The following is a 16770-nucleotide window of genomic DNA, read 5'->3' as shown; positions in this document are numbered from 1 at the left end:
AGAGATATGCCAAGCTACTCAGATTTAATTCATGTTTAACAGTAAACATGAGGTGTTGTGACCCATTTGTATGCAGCTCAGGTTCTGTATGTCTATCCAAAAAAAGGAGTAAGTGGCATATTAAAAATAAAAGCAAAATATATCCACCATTGACTTATATTGGCATCCTCTGGACATACATTGGCATGAAAGGCCACTAATATGTGTGACCCACAGCCAGATGAGTAGGAGAGGAATAGATTAAAATGTTCAAGAAAGCCATATTTTTTTTTCCTCCTTCCTCTGATGCCTCCTATCAATTCAAGCAAAAAAACCCTTGAAGTCTGCATTTTTGTAGATAAAATACTGAGTGATCAAGGTACAGAGTTTTGGAAAGTGCTTTCCAAATTTCTTCTCAGTGAAGAGAAGAAACACACATGAATTGTTTTTACTAATAAATGCATGCAGCTGTAAACTTCCTTTTCATTTGAGGATCTCAAAGCAATGTACAGAACCAGGTAATCGTTATTACTGTTTTTGAAATGGTGGTGGGGAATAAGCCTAGAGCTGTGAAAGCAGAGATCCAGAGAAGGAGGATGGGTACTTACAGTCCCTGTGCCAGTTGTGAAGGCATCTGAGTGGCTGCTCACAGGAACCAGCAGCCCTGGCGTAGTCATCTGTGCTCCCAGAACAGGCCAGGGGTGAGATCCAGGATGGCAGCCAACTCGAGGCACCACGTGGCGCACTGAAACAGGCTTAAGTTCTACCTGTATCTAGGACTCACTGTTCTGTCTACACTGAGAGGTGTCGCTTTCACTCGGGGTTCGCCACAGTTAGACAGGCAAACCATTTTCCCCCAAAGGGTGCCTGGGAAAGAGGAAAAACACTTTTGACATAACCCCTGTAATTTAAGTTTTCCAAACTGAGTGTGCTCTAAACCTGAGCTTCCAGATTTCCTCAGTCTGTGGGGATGGGAAGAAACTCTTATTTCTTCATACTGAAGCTACTTTTCTTTCTGTCATCCAAGTCAATATTCACTGGGTTAGGTGCAGAGGAAGAGCAATCATGACCCTGTAAATCTGGTGTTTATGGCATCAGTGTGGAAGGAGGGAAAGCAGGATTCTGGCTCATGTGCTTTTAAACACAAACTGTTCCTTAGAGAAAATGCTGCTCTTTGATGCTTCTGCAGTGGCCCAGTGAATTCGGTGCAACGTGGAACCCTTCCAACCAGGAGTAATCGGTCTTCTCTCTCTTCCTCTCTTTGAGAAATAGTTTTTAAAAAATCCTGCAGTCTAATGTGTTTAAGGTGGTCTTGGAAGTGAGAGTAATTTCAGATGCCTTCAGACAGAGAAGGGGTTTCACTTCCCACGTTCTAGGCAAGCCTGCTGAGTCTGGAAGTACTGAATAAAACAAGAGTTGTTACTACTGCTTTTTTACCACTGTGTTTTTGTGGTGCCCTTCCATTAGGTACAATCTGGAAGTGACTGCTAAACCTTGCTGGGGATGCAGAGGCATGCTTATTTCTGGGGGACTTGAAGAAGGGGCGAGCTCTGGCTGCCTGCGGATACTGACATCTCCTGAACTAGGTGACAGCTGAGCGCAGTTTTTGAAGATCTGAACTTTGGACGTAAATGGGATTTAGGCTACTTTAGTTGCTAAATCTGCTTGTGGATTTATTCTTGAGTGTCTTTTGAAAGGTTACTCATCAGTTCAGTGGAAGAGCAGCAAAAAGAACACAGGATTTCTGACTTCAATCCTCGTATTCAGACAATGCTGAATCACATGTTTGAAAGAGGACAGGAGCTGGTACAGTAGCTGATGACCTTCAAAAAGTTTTCCACCATTTTTGAAGCTTTTCCAAAATTAGGACAGTGGTTTGGGCTGAACCTTTAACTTCTGAAAAATCTCTCCAGGGTTCAGTCCTAAATGTCATCAGTACCATGTCTGGTTTGAGAGTTTAAATTCTGCAATGGTGAGAAAATCTGCTTGAACTTAATGGCATAGAAGTTTTATTTCCCTTCTCTGCCTTGGAAATGTGCAGGACTGCACTACAGCAGCACTTTGGAAACAAAACTGGTTAAATACACTCCGACCTTTGCATGCTGTCTCTACAGTATCACTTGTAGAAGCTATCTTGCCATTAGCCGCAATTATTATAATCAATTGTTCAGGAATGTAAAGGATAAAGCGAATTAGGAGTAATCCGTTCTGTGTTTCTCCTAAATCACATCCTAAACTCAGAAGACAGCCATCACAAGTGCTGACCCAGCTATCCATTCAAATCAAGCTTCTGTGTAATTTACTGGTAGTTTCTATTGAAAAAAGCCAGCAGGGTTAAGATTGTCAGTTGCTGTTGTTATTTTTCCACTTACCTGGAGTATCTCTACTCCACTTTTTTTTTTTTTGGGGGGGGGGGGAACCTTAGGTAGCTCTGAATTTCTTGGATGTTTTTGACTATGCAGGAGTGTGGCTGGGTAGCGCGACTTCTTTCGGAGGGGTAGTCAGACAGTGCAGTGGTCATTTTTGGCCTGGTGGGGACGGGCATCGTGCAGAGATGGGGTACGGGCCATCTGCCTGCAGTTATGCCAAGGATTTAGCAGCCTGTGTTGGGTGAGCTGCTTAACCCCTCTATGCTTCAAATATTCATCATTGAAATGGGCTTGGAATTGCTTTTCTCTTAGTGACAAAGTGCTTCTTGAAAAATATCTGTGCTGTAGCATGAGGGATATTTGGGATGGATTATCAAGGCCTTTGCAATTGGGGGGTCCCTTAGCACAAACAAGGATGTATGTGGTCATGTTATGTTCACTGTTTGTTTGGGTTTTTTTGCTCCGCAAGGAACCCCAAGGTTGGCTGCTCTTTCTGAAGTCTACCCTTGATAAAGTGAATTTGTCTTGGATTCCAGCTTGGCTGAAAGTCATTAGCATTCTCCTGCTGTATAACATGCAGATTTTCCTGGCTCACAAGAATAGCATTACATGGAGTATGCATCCTATATCAGCAAAAGAAATACATGCCTGCAGAGCTATACCCAGGGTTTATATGACTTATTAGAAGATGGATAAACAGTTCCCTGCTCCGCCTCCCCTGTCCTTATTTCCTGCTGACATTCCCTCTGGCTGTGTTTTCCCTTCCTCACCCTTATGTCCTTTCAACAGATTGGGGTGAGAAGGGCTGTTTTTACTTTAAATAACCTAAAATCAGCAGTATATTCTTTGATCCATCATCACCCTGTGTTGGCTGACCCTTGGGTCTCAGCTCAGGAATTCGTCAGATGAGGAAGCCGCTTAGGCGGAGAGGACATGGGTACAGCCCATGTCCAAACAGGAGGAGCTGAGCAGCCAAAATTGTATCAAATGACATAAGAGTGCATATTTAAAATTCCCTCATTTTTTGTCCAGGAAATCCTGTACCATGCAGCAGATGTAAACTGAGGCCTTGGTGGCGCCAGTGTAATTTGACTGTGGAAATGCAGGACAGATGCTTTGTCTGGGATGGTGCTAAGGGAAGGGTGGGGGAGCTGATCATCTCTGCCTCCCTTTGATTATGGTCTTTCTATTTAAATTGGAAAGAAAGGAATTGCTTCTACAGATGCAGTGAGATGTTTGCACAGGAAAAAACGGTTGCTTAAGAACAGAGAAATCCATTTCAGTCGTAGGCCACTGAATGGGATCACCCACGTGCAGCCTCGCTAGAACCCATGATTGGTTGATTGCCAACCCAACAGCCTGTACTAACCGTGACGCCCTCCCCACAAACGCGTGGTGTGTACCTTGCTAAGGCTGTGTGCAGGGCAAGGAAGCCTCAGTGTGTCTGACTCCATTTTCACTGCAATCATTGCTACTTTATTCTGAGGAGCTGTGGCTCACTGACTCCAACACCTTTGGTGGTGTGTTTCAGAGGTTCCAAATTAGGTTGCCTCTAGTGAAGTAGTGTAATGAAGTTAACACAGGGGCCTAGGGTTAGAAAGTGTGTGCGATGCATTACTGAATACTAAGCTCTCCTCAGGAAAATAGTAAGGCAACTGAGGGCAGTGAATGGGGCCTTGCTTCTCCAAGAATCCTTATTTCTTTTGGTTAGTGTCCAGCCTGCTTTGGAAAAAAAAAATCTATACAAGACAAAGACAAGGCTTTGGGTGGTGGAGCTTGTAAGCTGAAGAGCTGGAAGGGACATAGGAAGGTTGCAGAGAAGGAAAGTGAGGTGCACAGATGCCATGGTGGTTGGCGTGGTCTTAAACGTCAAAGGCCTGAGCGAGGCAGAAAAATACAGCTGGACACAGCGGTGGCATAAAGGTCATTGAAGTGATTTTCTTGAACCTTTTTCCATTTCTATAGGTCTCATAGAGTTTGCGCAGCATACGCAGCTGTCACTTTTGATAGTGTTGGATGAATAAACATACCATAAATGAATTGCAAGTAGCAATGTCTAGGCTTGTGCTTCTTTTGGCATCCAGTAGCTCCTTGAGTTTAAGCCACTTAATTAAAGATCAGTGAACGATGTGTCAATGCTGATGGAAGCAATGACACCATCTCAGGCTGTGGCATCCCTCTGTGATGTCAACTGCTGTCTGAATTTCTTTCTCTTTTTAATTTTTTTGGTAAATATCCCCATTGTGCACACTGACTCACACTTTGTATTAATGAGAAATGTAAGGCTTTAAAAAAACAATTGCGCTGTAGCCTCATTACTATGAAAAATCCATTACTTGGAAGTCATTTGTCAAAGCCAACTGTTTAGTTGCTGTAATTTACATATTTATCAAGTTTGATTGGAATGTAATGACTTTGACTTTCTTCATTTTTTTTAACCTCTCTAACCCTCTCTCCCTGAAGAGGGCAATTTCTTTTTTTTAATTTTATTTTTTATTTTTTTATTTTTTTATCAGAAAGGGCAAAGCATAATTCAATTTACACTCACTAATAAATATGTGTTAAGGCTTCAAATCATTTCAATACTGTTTATGTTGGAAATGAGTTACATTTCCATGTTCTTGCACGGGAATTGATGTGGGATTGTATCAATCTATGAAGTTTTTGTCTCTGCCAAGGAATCTGGCTGGCAAAGAATAGACAGCACAACGCTCTAAATGAGATAATGAGTTTCAAGATATGCAGTTAATGTTGGATCTCCATAATTCTTGTAGCTGGAGGATCAGACACATATGGGTTTCCAGCATAATCACATGATTTATTATGGATGATTACTTTCATTTGCATCCTATGCTGGAAGGGTTGTGACAGAGCACCAACTAGAAGCATTATATGCCTTTGAATACAGGATTGGAGACCCAGGAAGCTGCTGAGGACGCTGCTCCACACCAGCATCTTATGCCCCCGTGAGCTGTTATAGGACAGGCAGGCAGAGGTGATGAGAGCTTGCCGTGGCTGATACTGAGAGTTGTTAAAGCTAAGCAATGTGGCACTGCTTGTTTGCAGCTGGTCTCACATGAAAAAATCTCTTCCCATTGCCATGGAAAAGGCTAGAAAATAAGACACAGTGGCTGAAAGTATGACAGGTGAAGAGAAGAATGCCAGCTCTCATCTGAGTACTGAAACTTTTTCTGTAAAAAGAACATAAGGACATGAGAACTGAGCAGATCTGTGGTGTGCGTGTGTGTAAGGGTTCATCTAAAGGGGTCAGTTAGCTCCTCTGGAACATTTTACAGCTTGAGCAAAAGCTAAAACAATGCATGCAAAACTGAGGCATTTTAAAAAATATAAACACCAAGGGAAGAGGCAAGTGAGAAATAGATTGAAATTCAGCAAAAGAAATTGCTGGCTGAATACCAAGAAAAATATCCTCAGGGTGAGACAATGGAATAGTTTTCCACAGAAATTGAGTGCTGGCCAGATGAAGATGGTCTAGATGAGCTGAAAGGTCCTTGCCAGATCAAATGTGAAAGGGAGTACAGATATTTTGGTGGCTAACTTTGAGAGGCAGTGAATATCAAGCAGCAGGTGCCAGGCACAAATATAACCTATATGACAAAAAATGATCTGCTGCAGAAGCTGTGGCATCCACTTCATCAGCCCCTTTTCTGTCCTCTGCTGCTTCTCAGCATCTCCCACTTGACATTCCTATCTTTGACATGTCCCATCCTTTAAATAAATGATGACTGAGAGTGATCCCCTTGAGCTTCAACTTGGAGCGTGTTTTTATTAATTTATTTCTTGCTGTGCTAGATTTCTCCCCCTCCACTTTTAAAGGCTCCTTTGACTTTAATTAAAATTCTCCATAGGCTTATTGCCTTGAGAGAAGAAAGAGCGAGTGAGTGAGTGTGTGTGTGTGTGAGTAAACTGGTTTTAACAGTTTGCTGACTAGATGCGTTTTACAAAGCTCTCTCAGTCTTCCAGTGCGTGTGTATATGCAGAAAACAAAATGTGTTTTCACATACATGCTATGCTATGCTGATTGACTGCACCTCTGAAATTTATTGCTAACTAATGATGGGACAAAAAGGACAATTAATTAGAACTTGTAGACACTCACATGCACGTGAAGTTAATGTGCTGCTTAGAGTGATCCTAGAGAAGAACCATGTCTGTGTGAGGAACTGCTCCTGGCTTGTTGTAAGGCAGAGGACAGATGTGGCAGGTTGCCTAGAGTAGGAGAAGGTTTTGTGTGTCCAAGTGGAACTTAAACATCTGTGTGATAAGTCTTTTTTGTAACAGAGGGGGGAAAAGTCATAAGCAGTATCTGAATCAGGAAGTCAACTTTTTAATTCTTGGCCCTTAATGAAGAAGGAAAGTGTCCTACCTCTGGGCAGCCATTTCACCTTTTTCCTTTGAAGGAAAGGAGAAGGGTGTGTCAGGACTCTCCCTTGCCAGACTGCAGTATACACGATATAGGACAAATATTCTTAGTATACTCCTGTCCACGGTTGTCTCTGCGACACTTGCTGCCACTGGAGTCATAGTCAAAAGTGAGTGGAATATACACAGCTAAGCCAAACTGGTTTAGGACTGTTGAGACTCCACTGCAGACTCCCTGGCAGCACATCCTTGTGACAAAGGACTGGGAAGAATTGATAAATAAATCTGGGGCCTGGCAGTGCATCCGGGAGAGATAACTGTCAACTTCTTTTGTGGAAAGGGGAGATTTTCCAACCCTTCTTTGGTGCCCTGATTACATTAGAAAGAAGCTGTTTCTTCTCCTAATTAAAAAACAAACAAAAGAACCCAAGGTCTAAATTACAGTGATGAAAGATCTACTTCTGGGCTGGGTTAGGGACATGTGTGAGTGTTTCAGTCCTGTGGTGAGCTGAGGGCAGTCTGCCTCCCTCATCTTGCTGAGGTATTTTGAAGTCTGAATTTGGTGTGTAGGACCCTCTACTAAGCATCTTAATTTTTGGTGCTACATGTTCAGCTCTGAATTTTCATTTCAGGCAAGCTGTAAAAGTGAAGAGAAAGGCTATTCACTGATGTCTTCTCTTCTTGCGGGCTGAAGCCTCTCTCCAAAGACAAGTGTTGGAGCTTCCTGGAGAGGTCAGCCTCGCGTTCGGAGGAGCACTTCTGTTCAGGAATCTAATTTCAGCAGGTTGCTTTTTTATTGACCACTAGCTCAGCTGTCAGAGAACACACAGTCATAGTTCAGTAAAGGCCAAAACCTTTTGCAGAACACCTCGCACATCCTCCCCGGGATCACTGCTTTCAGACCAGGTCTTGTACATGCAAGGCTTTATTCTGCTTAACCCTACCAGTTCCTCTACGTCCTCACAAGGAAGGGCATACAGTGCAACCCCCCCCAATAAAAAAATAAAAAAAGAGTCATGTCTTGAGTAATCGAGCATGGGATGTCACCACTCCTTCAGAATCAGTGTTTTGGGAAGAATAAGATAGGCATTCAAGTTGTTTGTGTCAGTGTCAAGAGGTAGGAACAGAGGAGCTAGAGGAGTGACAGCATTAGTCGTACTGCGGAGTATTTTGTGCTTCACTACTCCCTGGGTTTGAGCCTTTGGTGCAGCTGGCTGAGGTAGGAAACCTTAATTGCTTTTCAATTCTTTGCTTTCTGGAATGATTCCTGGCCCTAGTTAGAGCAGTCCAAGTAGGTATCTAAGCAGGTTTGTCCACCATTCCATGCCTCTCCATTTTTTTTTTCGTTTCTGCTCCTCTTGTGCTTTTGGCTGTTTCTTAGGAGATGAGGTGTAGCTCCAATGGGTGGTGGTTTCCCAGTCGCAGCTCCCCAGAAACATCTTTCATGATTCCTAGATGTTGTTTTGCAGCTTGTTCCTTCCCCATTATTTTATCTGTTGGCCTTGAGAGGTCAGAGACACTGGGCTAGGGGGTTTGGAGTCGCAATCTCCTGGCAACTGTAGATGATGTTTTCACCACTGCCTTGTTTGGAAGGATCCATGAGTGCAAGGATGTGGCTCTGCATCTTAGAGAAACAGAAGAGTTTTTAGTACAGCTATATGTGGATTCACAGTCCTCTTCTGAAGCGCACATAAAATTGAGCATAACCATGTAGGAAAATCTAAGCACTAAAGTTATCACAGGCAAAATCCATAGCAAAAGTGGGAAGAACAGAACAAAGGTGTCCTGGCTTCCCCTGTAACCACTGGACTACTCTGTAAGTCATTGGTAATTCCCTCTTTGTTATTTTGGCTGAAATATTTCTGGCATAAATTACTCTCTTATCTTCAGTCCATGAATAAATGTAGCAAACAAACATAGCCTTAAGTCCTCTTCAGTGGAGAGAGCTGATAGAGAATTGCTTTATAACAGGCACTTCCACTCTCTTTTGAATCCCTGGATTTTAAAGACACACTGAAAAGACACACATGTAACTGTAGTATTGCAGGTGGGCATGTCTTGCATCTGAATATTATATTTGTGTCCCTTTGTATAAAAGGCAGGCTATTGGGATGGCGAGTGTTTCTAGAGGGATGATAGCTATGAAAAGAGGGAACAAGATAAGTATGGGTTAGTGTGGAGTCTTTCCCTAATGTGAAGGCCCACTTCCTTTGCAGCTTCAGGCAGGTCCTTAATATTTCTACCTTATGTGCACTGACGTGGGGCTGTGGAGCTCAGTTTAGAGAAGTCCGTGGAATGGCTGAAGATCTTCATACTGTCACTGGTGGTAACTGGAGAAGTGCTGCATACTAAGCTACCGCATTTCTACCCAGTATAAAAATTTTAGAAAAGGGAAATAAATAGGATATGTTTTGGTTCAGTTTGCAGTTTAATGTTGACTTTGCAGGAAAGAAGTGAGATGAGTATGGTAGATCAGAGTTCATGTATTCAAATACAGAGGGTGAGTTTTAACTATGAAGAGTTTTAAGAAATAGCACCCAGTGTTTAGGAAACACCCAGATAAAAAGAAGACTTTTCACAAATCATGCCTAGAATGTTTTTTCTGCAGGTAAACTTTACTTTCTTCTTCTATATCAGCCGAAGGACACATGCATTTTCTGGGATTTTGGGAATGATTTCTGGGGTTTTGGGATTAGACATCAAATTTAACAAGATGATATATGGCTTTGAGGAGACACATTTGATGTACCACTTAGCCTTCCCATAATTTACTGCCTGCCTCTGGTCTCTGGAGGGCAAGGGGTTTATCTGCGTTCCAACTCGACTTTATAAATAGCAAAGCAGGAGAGGGAAAAATAAGCAGGCTGGGGACCTGTCTGCTAAACTGTTATGATATGACGGCGATGCAGGTAGGTGACATTAAATGCTACTGTCTGCATCCTTAATTGTGAGTTGTCATCACCTTGGCTGTTTGAGGATGATAATGTGTTGTTCATATTCTAGTTTTCTTTTCTTATTTGTAGGATTGTATATTCCAAAGTTCAAATACGTATGTATAATTTAAAAACAAAACCTTGAGTTTGGGGGGGAGTTTATTAGAGAGGAGGAGGAGGGAGGAAAGAAGATGGAAGTGTACCCTGACTGGTTTTGCATTAGGTTAATTTTCCTTCCTCAGAAATGTAGCAAGCTGAGTGTCAGAAAGCCCATATACAAAAGTAGTTGCTGTGAAGACTTCATGAAGATTTAAAAAAAAAACCAAGTGGGCCTGAGAGGTGAGGGAGATCTTGCTCTACAGTCCATTGCCATTTCTGATTTTGCAAATAGCTCTGCAGTGTTGTTTGATCTGTGATTCAGCATAATTTTACCAGGAGAGATTTCTGGCCTTTTACTTTACAGTCAGATTCCTTTGTGGGGCTATTAGGTTGAAAATGCAGTCAAGTGTTAACATTGAACCTGTTTACGTAACCTCCCCCTGCACGGAACCCCTCCAAAACACCCCACTATTGAGGAAGGGAAGGGGAAGCAGGGGACGAGAAGGAAGAGCTGGGGAGAAATAGCGCCTGCTCTGAGATTTAAATAGGTCAAGGCATTTTAGTAAAAAGAAGTTGGGCTGTTGATATAGACCCAACTAGTTAAACTCTCATCAAAGTTCACTTAGCTGCCTTCCAGTGGAGATTGTTGGCCATCGGAAGGGCCGCGAAAGGTGTTGTTACAAAATACTTGAGGAGGAGGAAGGAGGAACAAAGAAACAACTAGACAAGGAGATTATGAGTATTGCGCTTTCAGATTCCTGGTGGCACTAAAATGTGTCGATAATTATTTCAGCATCTACCTTCAGAACACTTTTTGAGTCCCACTTTCCTGCCCTGCCCCGTCTTTGTCCCTGTAGGATGCTTGCATATAATATAAATCTAAAGGTTCCTTTTTTTCTTTTTTTAGCTAGCATGTATTTAATTTGCTTTGAATGAGAGCAAACCCAAATCCCAGGGCCTCTGAATAAGGGGGAGTTACAGAGGGGGAACACAATGAATGTGTTAATCCTGTGTCACCCTGTCTTTGAGACACTGTGCTACATTAAATTGATTTTGCAAATGAAAGCTAAAAGCTAAGCAAAAGCCACCAATCTATTTTGCCTAAAAATGATTTTAGTGCTCTTTATGTTCCTCTAAATGACAAACCAATTTGTTACCTGCCTACATAAACATTTGCCTATATTAGCACCAGAAATGTTTTATTTTTATTAGCCCAAACTTTATCTTTTTATGAAGACACAGAGGCCCAATAAAATTAGTGTGCAAATATAATACCCAATTTGCATTTTGCCGTGGTCAGCAGAAAAGCTGAGCAAAATCAATTTGATATTAGGTCAGCGTATACATCAATAAAGCATACGTACTCACAGGACCGTTGTAATGGTCTCTGTAATTTCTGCGCTGCCAGAGTAAAGAGATTAAATAATATTAAATGCTCCAAAATAGCTTTGCTTTTAAGAGGAATGTAAAAAGGAAGAGATTTTGGCATAAAATGGCCAATAAAGGATAATAGTTGCACAATCTCTAACTTTAAAACATTGTGACAATGATCTCAGAGGCAGGCTTCCTGCTAAAAGGTCCCAATTCAGCAAAGGTTTTATGCCAACACTTATTTTTAAACCGAACAGAAGTCCATCTAACTAAATCACGTATTTAAGCACCTGATACAGTCAGGGCCATAGTTTGAATGAAAATCCGGGACGTTGCCGCGCAGAAGGTCCAGGCACAACGAATGAGGCGTTGCGAAACAAAACCAGTCTGGGCTGCAAATGGGACTATCTTAACGTGGTGGTAGGTGCGGCGAATTGGTGAGCGTTGAGCGCAGCTTGCAGCAGCACTCTGCCTGCACGGATCCGGTCTCCTGTGGATCCCACACGGGAGCCAAGGTGCTGCCCCTTTCCTTCCCAGCTCCGGGGTGTTGGGGCCCAGCTGGGGACAGGAGACGTGGAAGTGGTCATGAGGCAATGAAAGAGCCCTTGTAAAGGTCTACAGAGCAGCAGAGTGGAGGAAAAGGGGCCGCTTTCCCATTTCTTGGGAGGGGGTATACTTTTTTTTTGTGGTGTGGCTAACCATCAGCAATGATAGCTCATGTTTAAAAGACGAACTTTCTACTGGAGCAGGTATCTTGTATGTCCACTCAGTGGGTCAAAATAGGAACCTATTTCTCCCAGGGCAGAAAAAGTATATAAGAATACGTGTCTGACTTTCAGAAACAGGAGTCCAGCCCTTGCTCATCTCTCTGCGGTGCAAATAGCATCATTTTTACCTTCTGTGCCACTTAGTTTCTTTGCACTGCTCACATGAGGTTTAGGAAAGAGGATGATGGGAAGTGACCTGCAAACCAACTGTGAGCAGGCAAGAAAAACTTGTGTTTCTTTGACCCTGCCAAGTCCCCTGGGATTTGGTAGTGACCAAAATGGTGTTCTCTTGCAATGTGTGTTGCTGAGATGTGCAGTCTTACCTAAAATGACATTTGTGACCAGAAGTAGCAAAAATAAATGGAATTAGATGTTAATCTGGTCTCTCAGGAAAAAACAGAGTATGGTAAATGCTCTTTGGATTTGATTTGCTAAAGCAGTTTAATGTGGTAGAGACCTGGTAGTCAGGACAACAACAGCATCAGTTTTAGCTTTCAAAACAGATGTTACAGTTCTGTTGGACACAGGCAAGCTAAGACAGCAGAGCGAAGTGTAATGCAGTGTTATTTTCTCTGTGGAGCCTTTAACTCCCAGGCTTTTGAATACAAAATGTTGGCAACAGCCCACCTTGTGCTTCAAAAATACCTGAGGAAGAAAGACAATATGGAGCTTATTTGTTTTGCCAGTGGATATACATATCTCATGAAAATAATATGTGGATGTTTAACTCAAATTATTTTTTTGGTGGGGAGGAAGGTTTTTAGGGTGAAGGATTTCTATTTCTTCTGATTAGGGCCTTCTGGTCTTCTATGGAAGGGGTGAAATGTGGGTGGGGAGAAAGGCACGTTTCTCCCAGTGTCCTGTCCGGACTCTGCGGTCCTCTTGGAGAAAGAGTGGAACTCACTTTTGTGTTCTCCTGCATGGGCACCAGTTGAAGGCTTTCTGAGGTAGACTTCTGGGGTCAGATTTACTCCTCCTTTGTACTCCAGGAGCCTTAGTGCTAATTCGTAAACTTGCATCATTACCATACCAAGGCTGCAAAATTGAAAGAAGCCACAAATCTGCAATATCTCTGCAGATGTCTTAGAAAGTCTGTTTCTGGTCTGACATGGTAGCAGGAAAGATCCATGATGTTGAGCAAAATTCTGCTTTGGTTCTGTTAGTATTTCATTCTGGTAGTGCAGTTGTGATCCCATATATTTAATATTTCTGCATAAAATTCCAGATGCTTACTATTAAGATACTGCATACAAATAGAGTAGTTTCCATGTTTTTTATAGTAGCATAAAAGTAAAAATAGAATGAAAAGGGCTATGTGAATTTGCTGTGTTCCCATGAAGGTTTACATTTTGATCTGGCTGTATTTTTTAGTAGAAAATGTTTTCTGAGGGGCTGTCTTAGCGGTACTAGTGTAGTGGGTAACTAAGAGTGGCAATTGCTGTTTCCCAAGTGAGAGCCTGGAGTGTGGTGCCAGTGAGATGGCTGTAAGCGGTTGGCCTGTACGTACTTACAGCATTAGAGGAGAAGGAACGTGCCTTGAGGGCCAAAGAATGCAAGGTGCTGAAGTTATCACTGTTGTGGTAACTTTAGAGCCAGAAGAGATACTGAGGTTGTGTTCTTTATTTTGACTAGCACCTCTAGATCTACGCAGGTTTGGCCAAGAGGATTCTTCTCTGCAGCAGAGCGATGGGATGGCGGTGGCTGGGCTATGAGGGCACAACATGCGGTGGAAGATTGCTTAGGCCCCAGCTGAATTGTTAAGCCAAGGCCTTCAGAGGGGAACAAAAATGTTTGGTTCAGTCCTCAGGATACTTGCTGGAAGAGAGGAGGGGGGGAAAAAAAGAATCCTGGAAATCCTCCCTTCCAAAACCTCAGCAAATATTCATCAATCTTTTTTTAATGCTTTTAAGATGGAGTGCTATGGCAGTTGGAGGGATAGACAGTACCCAAACAGACTACAGTTCTCTGTGTTTCCAGAACTGGAGAAGTCATGGCTAAATGCAGTGTGCTTTTCTGTAGCTTTGCTCATGTGCTTTTGGCATCTTCTGAGCAAAGTTATACACTTGTAATCTTTTTAAATTTAAATTTTGATTGATCTTTTCGATCCTGAAGTAGAAAAAAAGATGTCTTCGCCATCTAAGATTTAAATTAAAATGTGAGATGATGTCTTGCTGTTGTTGCTGTATTCAGCATCAGTAAAGAAAAGAGAGTATGAAGCATCATTTGTTTTACCCTGAATGTTGTAGCCTGATAGTAGTCACCCTTTTCCGTCTGTCTGTGTTTTTTAGGCTGTATATAACTACTGAGAGCGAGAGGACAATACTGTTGCTGTTTGGACTAAGGAGAATATTTAGAAGTGTGTGCATGTGTATTTAGCCATTCTTTTTATTACAGAATATTATGGAGAATAAGACGGATATGCAAGGCTGAATATATGATTTCCAGAAATACCAGTGGTATGTCTGGATAGACTGGTGATAATGTGACAGTGTTGGGTATGGGTTTGGGCTAGGAACCTAGTCTGTAAATAAGGCATGCTCTGTGCAAGCTGGATACAAACTTTCCATCTCAAGTTCTTAGGTGTTATGATATTAAATATGAATTCAACTTTGGTCCAGTCGCTACTCTTTGTTCCCTGGCAGCTTGGATTGCGGGAAGTGTTTGGTGCACCTTGTCCCACGAGTTGGCTGATGGGCATCCATACTGCCTCATGCATTCGCTGTTTCGCAGCGTTTTTAGAGTACCTGGGTTATGATAGAAACAGACCAGTGGACATTGACTGCTCGGCTGTCAGTTTAGTTTCTTCCCACGTGCTTGCAGAGCCTTGTGTATGAAGCTGAACCTTGATGGATCTAGGAAGTATTTAGGCAGGGACTTTTACTTCCCAAAGTAACTTTTACCAGATTTACCCACATTTGAAAGACACCGCTGAATCTTCTAGGCTTTCCAAGTTACATTAAAGGTATATGTTTTTTCAAAATGTTAACAGGAACATTTACAAAAATGTTTGTTTTCTTTGTAGATGTACATATTCTGATATCCAAACACCGAAAATGACTGTAAAAAAATTGACAGGACTCACTATTTTGTTCAGCCCAAATACTAGAAAGCATTACACATGTGCAGAGGCATACATGCAGTGTGCTATTTTATGTTTCTGGATGAATAATGCAAGATATTACTTAAAACAAAGAAAAAGATTTATAGAGGTACTCTTTGACTTGACAAACTGGGAGAAAATACATCTGCTACAAGAAGATGGACAACCATCTCCACGTGTGTTCATTTTGAGCGCTGTACATCTAGGAGCCTGTGTACTGTGGAGCGATCTGTTCCGTACATGATTGCATCCTGATACTCTGCAGCAAGTGTACTGGGGTGGAAAGTGATGCTTCTGGGACTGTGGACCAAGGCAGAGTGAAGTTGCTTGGTACTGTGCCCAGGGTGGTAATATGATGCTCTTCAGTCCCCCGAGGAAGCAGCCAAGAATGGTCCCAGTTTGCACCCACTGTCACGTTTTGCAGTGATTTGGAGCAGCTTTGCACTGGGCCCTAAATAGGGAAAGCTCTTTCCAGCTCCAGAGGAGGATGAGCTGACTAATGGTTTTAATAACTGTTATGAAGGGCAAAGCATAAGTAACAAAAATGTCATAAAAAAAAGCATATCCTCCCTCTAGAAGACTTCCAAACCCGTTCCAGCTCCAAATGGTAGCAGTCATGTTGCTGAGCATCATTTTTGTGCTGAGCTCCTGTCCCTTTAATGGTAATGCTGTTTTTCCAAGAAAGAAGAAAATTCTTCTCCTGTTGCAGAAGTGATTCCAGGTTTCTCCTTTTGCCCATTAAACCTGGTTTGCTGATTTATCTTCTTCCTCCCACATTACACAATGTTAATGCAAATGATGTGGGGGGGGGGGCATCAACTTCTAGCTGACAGTGTTGTGTTTCTTTCTGCTGCCTCCCACTTTTCTTCTGCAGACAGAATTGACCCCACCAGCTGCTAGGTTTGTCAGAGACATTCTTTCTTGTATTTCTTTGCCTCTGGGGCTCAACAACACCAGAGAGGACTTCAGCTAGCCTATGAAAGAGCAAATGAATGGCTGAGTTACAGGGTGAGCAGCTGTAGGACATTTAGAAAAGCTAATGAAATTAGTAATAATAATAATAATAATAAAGGGAGACCTGCTGAGATCTGTTGTCCAATTGCCTCCTGAGAAGAACCAAAAATGTATTGATTATTCCTGTGCTGCTGTTAGGTGTGATTTGCCATTGGGGGTGCTGAGCATTTTTAAGAATCAGGAAATTAAAAAAATAATTTGGGCATAGTTTCAGGGACCCCAAATATCTTTGAAAATAAAAATCTTTGTTTGGGTATGTATGTAATGCATGTATCTAATTAAAAAAATCATCTTGGATTTAGTTTCCAGTTTCCTTTCAGTATAAAAACTTTCTATTTCACAGCAAGGGCTTAAACTCTTTCTGGCAATTGGGTCCTGCTGTGTTTAGTATTAACCCTGCTGTGTGTGTGTTCAGATCTAGATAAGATGTCTAACTGAGGTCCTGACCTCATATGGTCTTTAAAATTCCCAGGACCCATGTTGAAAGGGCGTAATTTTTATTTCCTGTTTGTTAAACACTGTCATTGCACAAACAGAGAAAACACCCTGCTTGACCCATGCAGTTTACAGCGATTTACAGCTAAGGCAAGAGGCCAAAGTAGTGTGGTTTGAATACGGGGGGATTAAGCCATGTTAAATTCAGCGTGGTGTAGGATCCAAGTCTCCCTTCCACCTAGCTGTAATTTGAAGCGAAGCTGGCACGTTTTCAGCCCCTCCCGGAAAAAGGCTGCCTGGTGCACCGCTAGCCAGCTTCC

The 16770-nt window shown here is 42.2% G+C and overlaps 1 protein-coding gene across 1 annotated transcript in view; it reads left to right on the top strand.

Annotated features, from left to right (window-relative positions):
• The first annotated feature begins 1492 nt into the window (after positions 1-1492).
• Positions 1493-16770, top strand: part of LOC106489278 (cytosolic carboxypeptidase 6-like) — a 243963-nt gene continuing 228685 nt past the window's right edge. The window contains exon 1 of the mRNA XM_013948454.2: positions 1493-1565. Coding sequence (XP_013803908.2) covers positions 1493-1565 — 73 coding nt within the window. The remainder of the gene's footprint in view (positions 1566-16770) is intronic.

The sequence above is a fragment of the Apteryx mantelli genome, chromosome 8, assembly GCF_036417845.1.
Source record: "Apteryx mantelli isolate bAptMan1 chromosome 8, bAptMan1.hap1, whole genome shotgun sequence".
Classification (NCBI taxonomy): domain Eukaryota; kingdom Metazoa; phylum Chordata; class Aves; order Apterygiformes; family Apterygidae; genus Apteryx; species Apteryx mantelli.
This window is presented reverse-complemented; position numbering and strand designations above follow the sequence as displayed.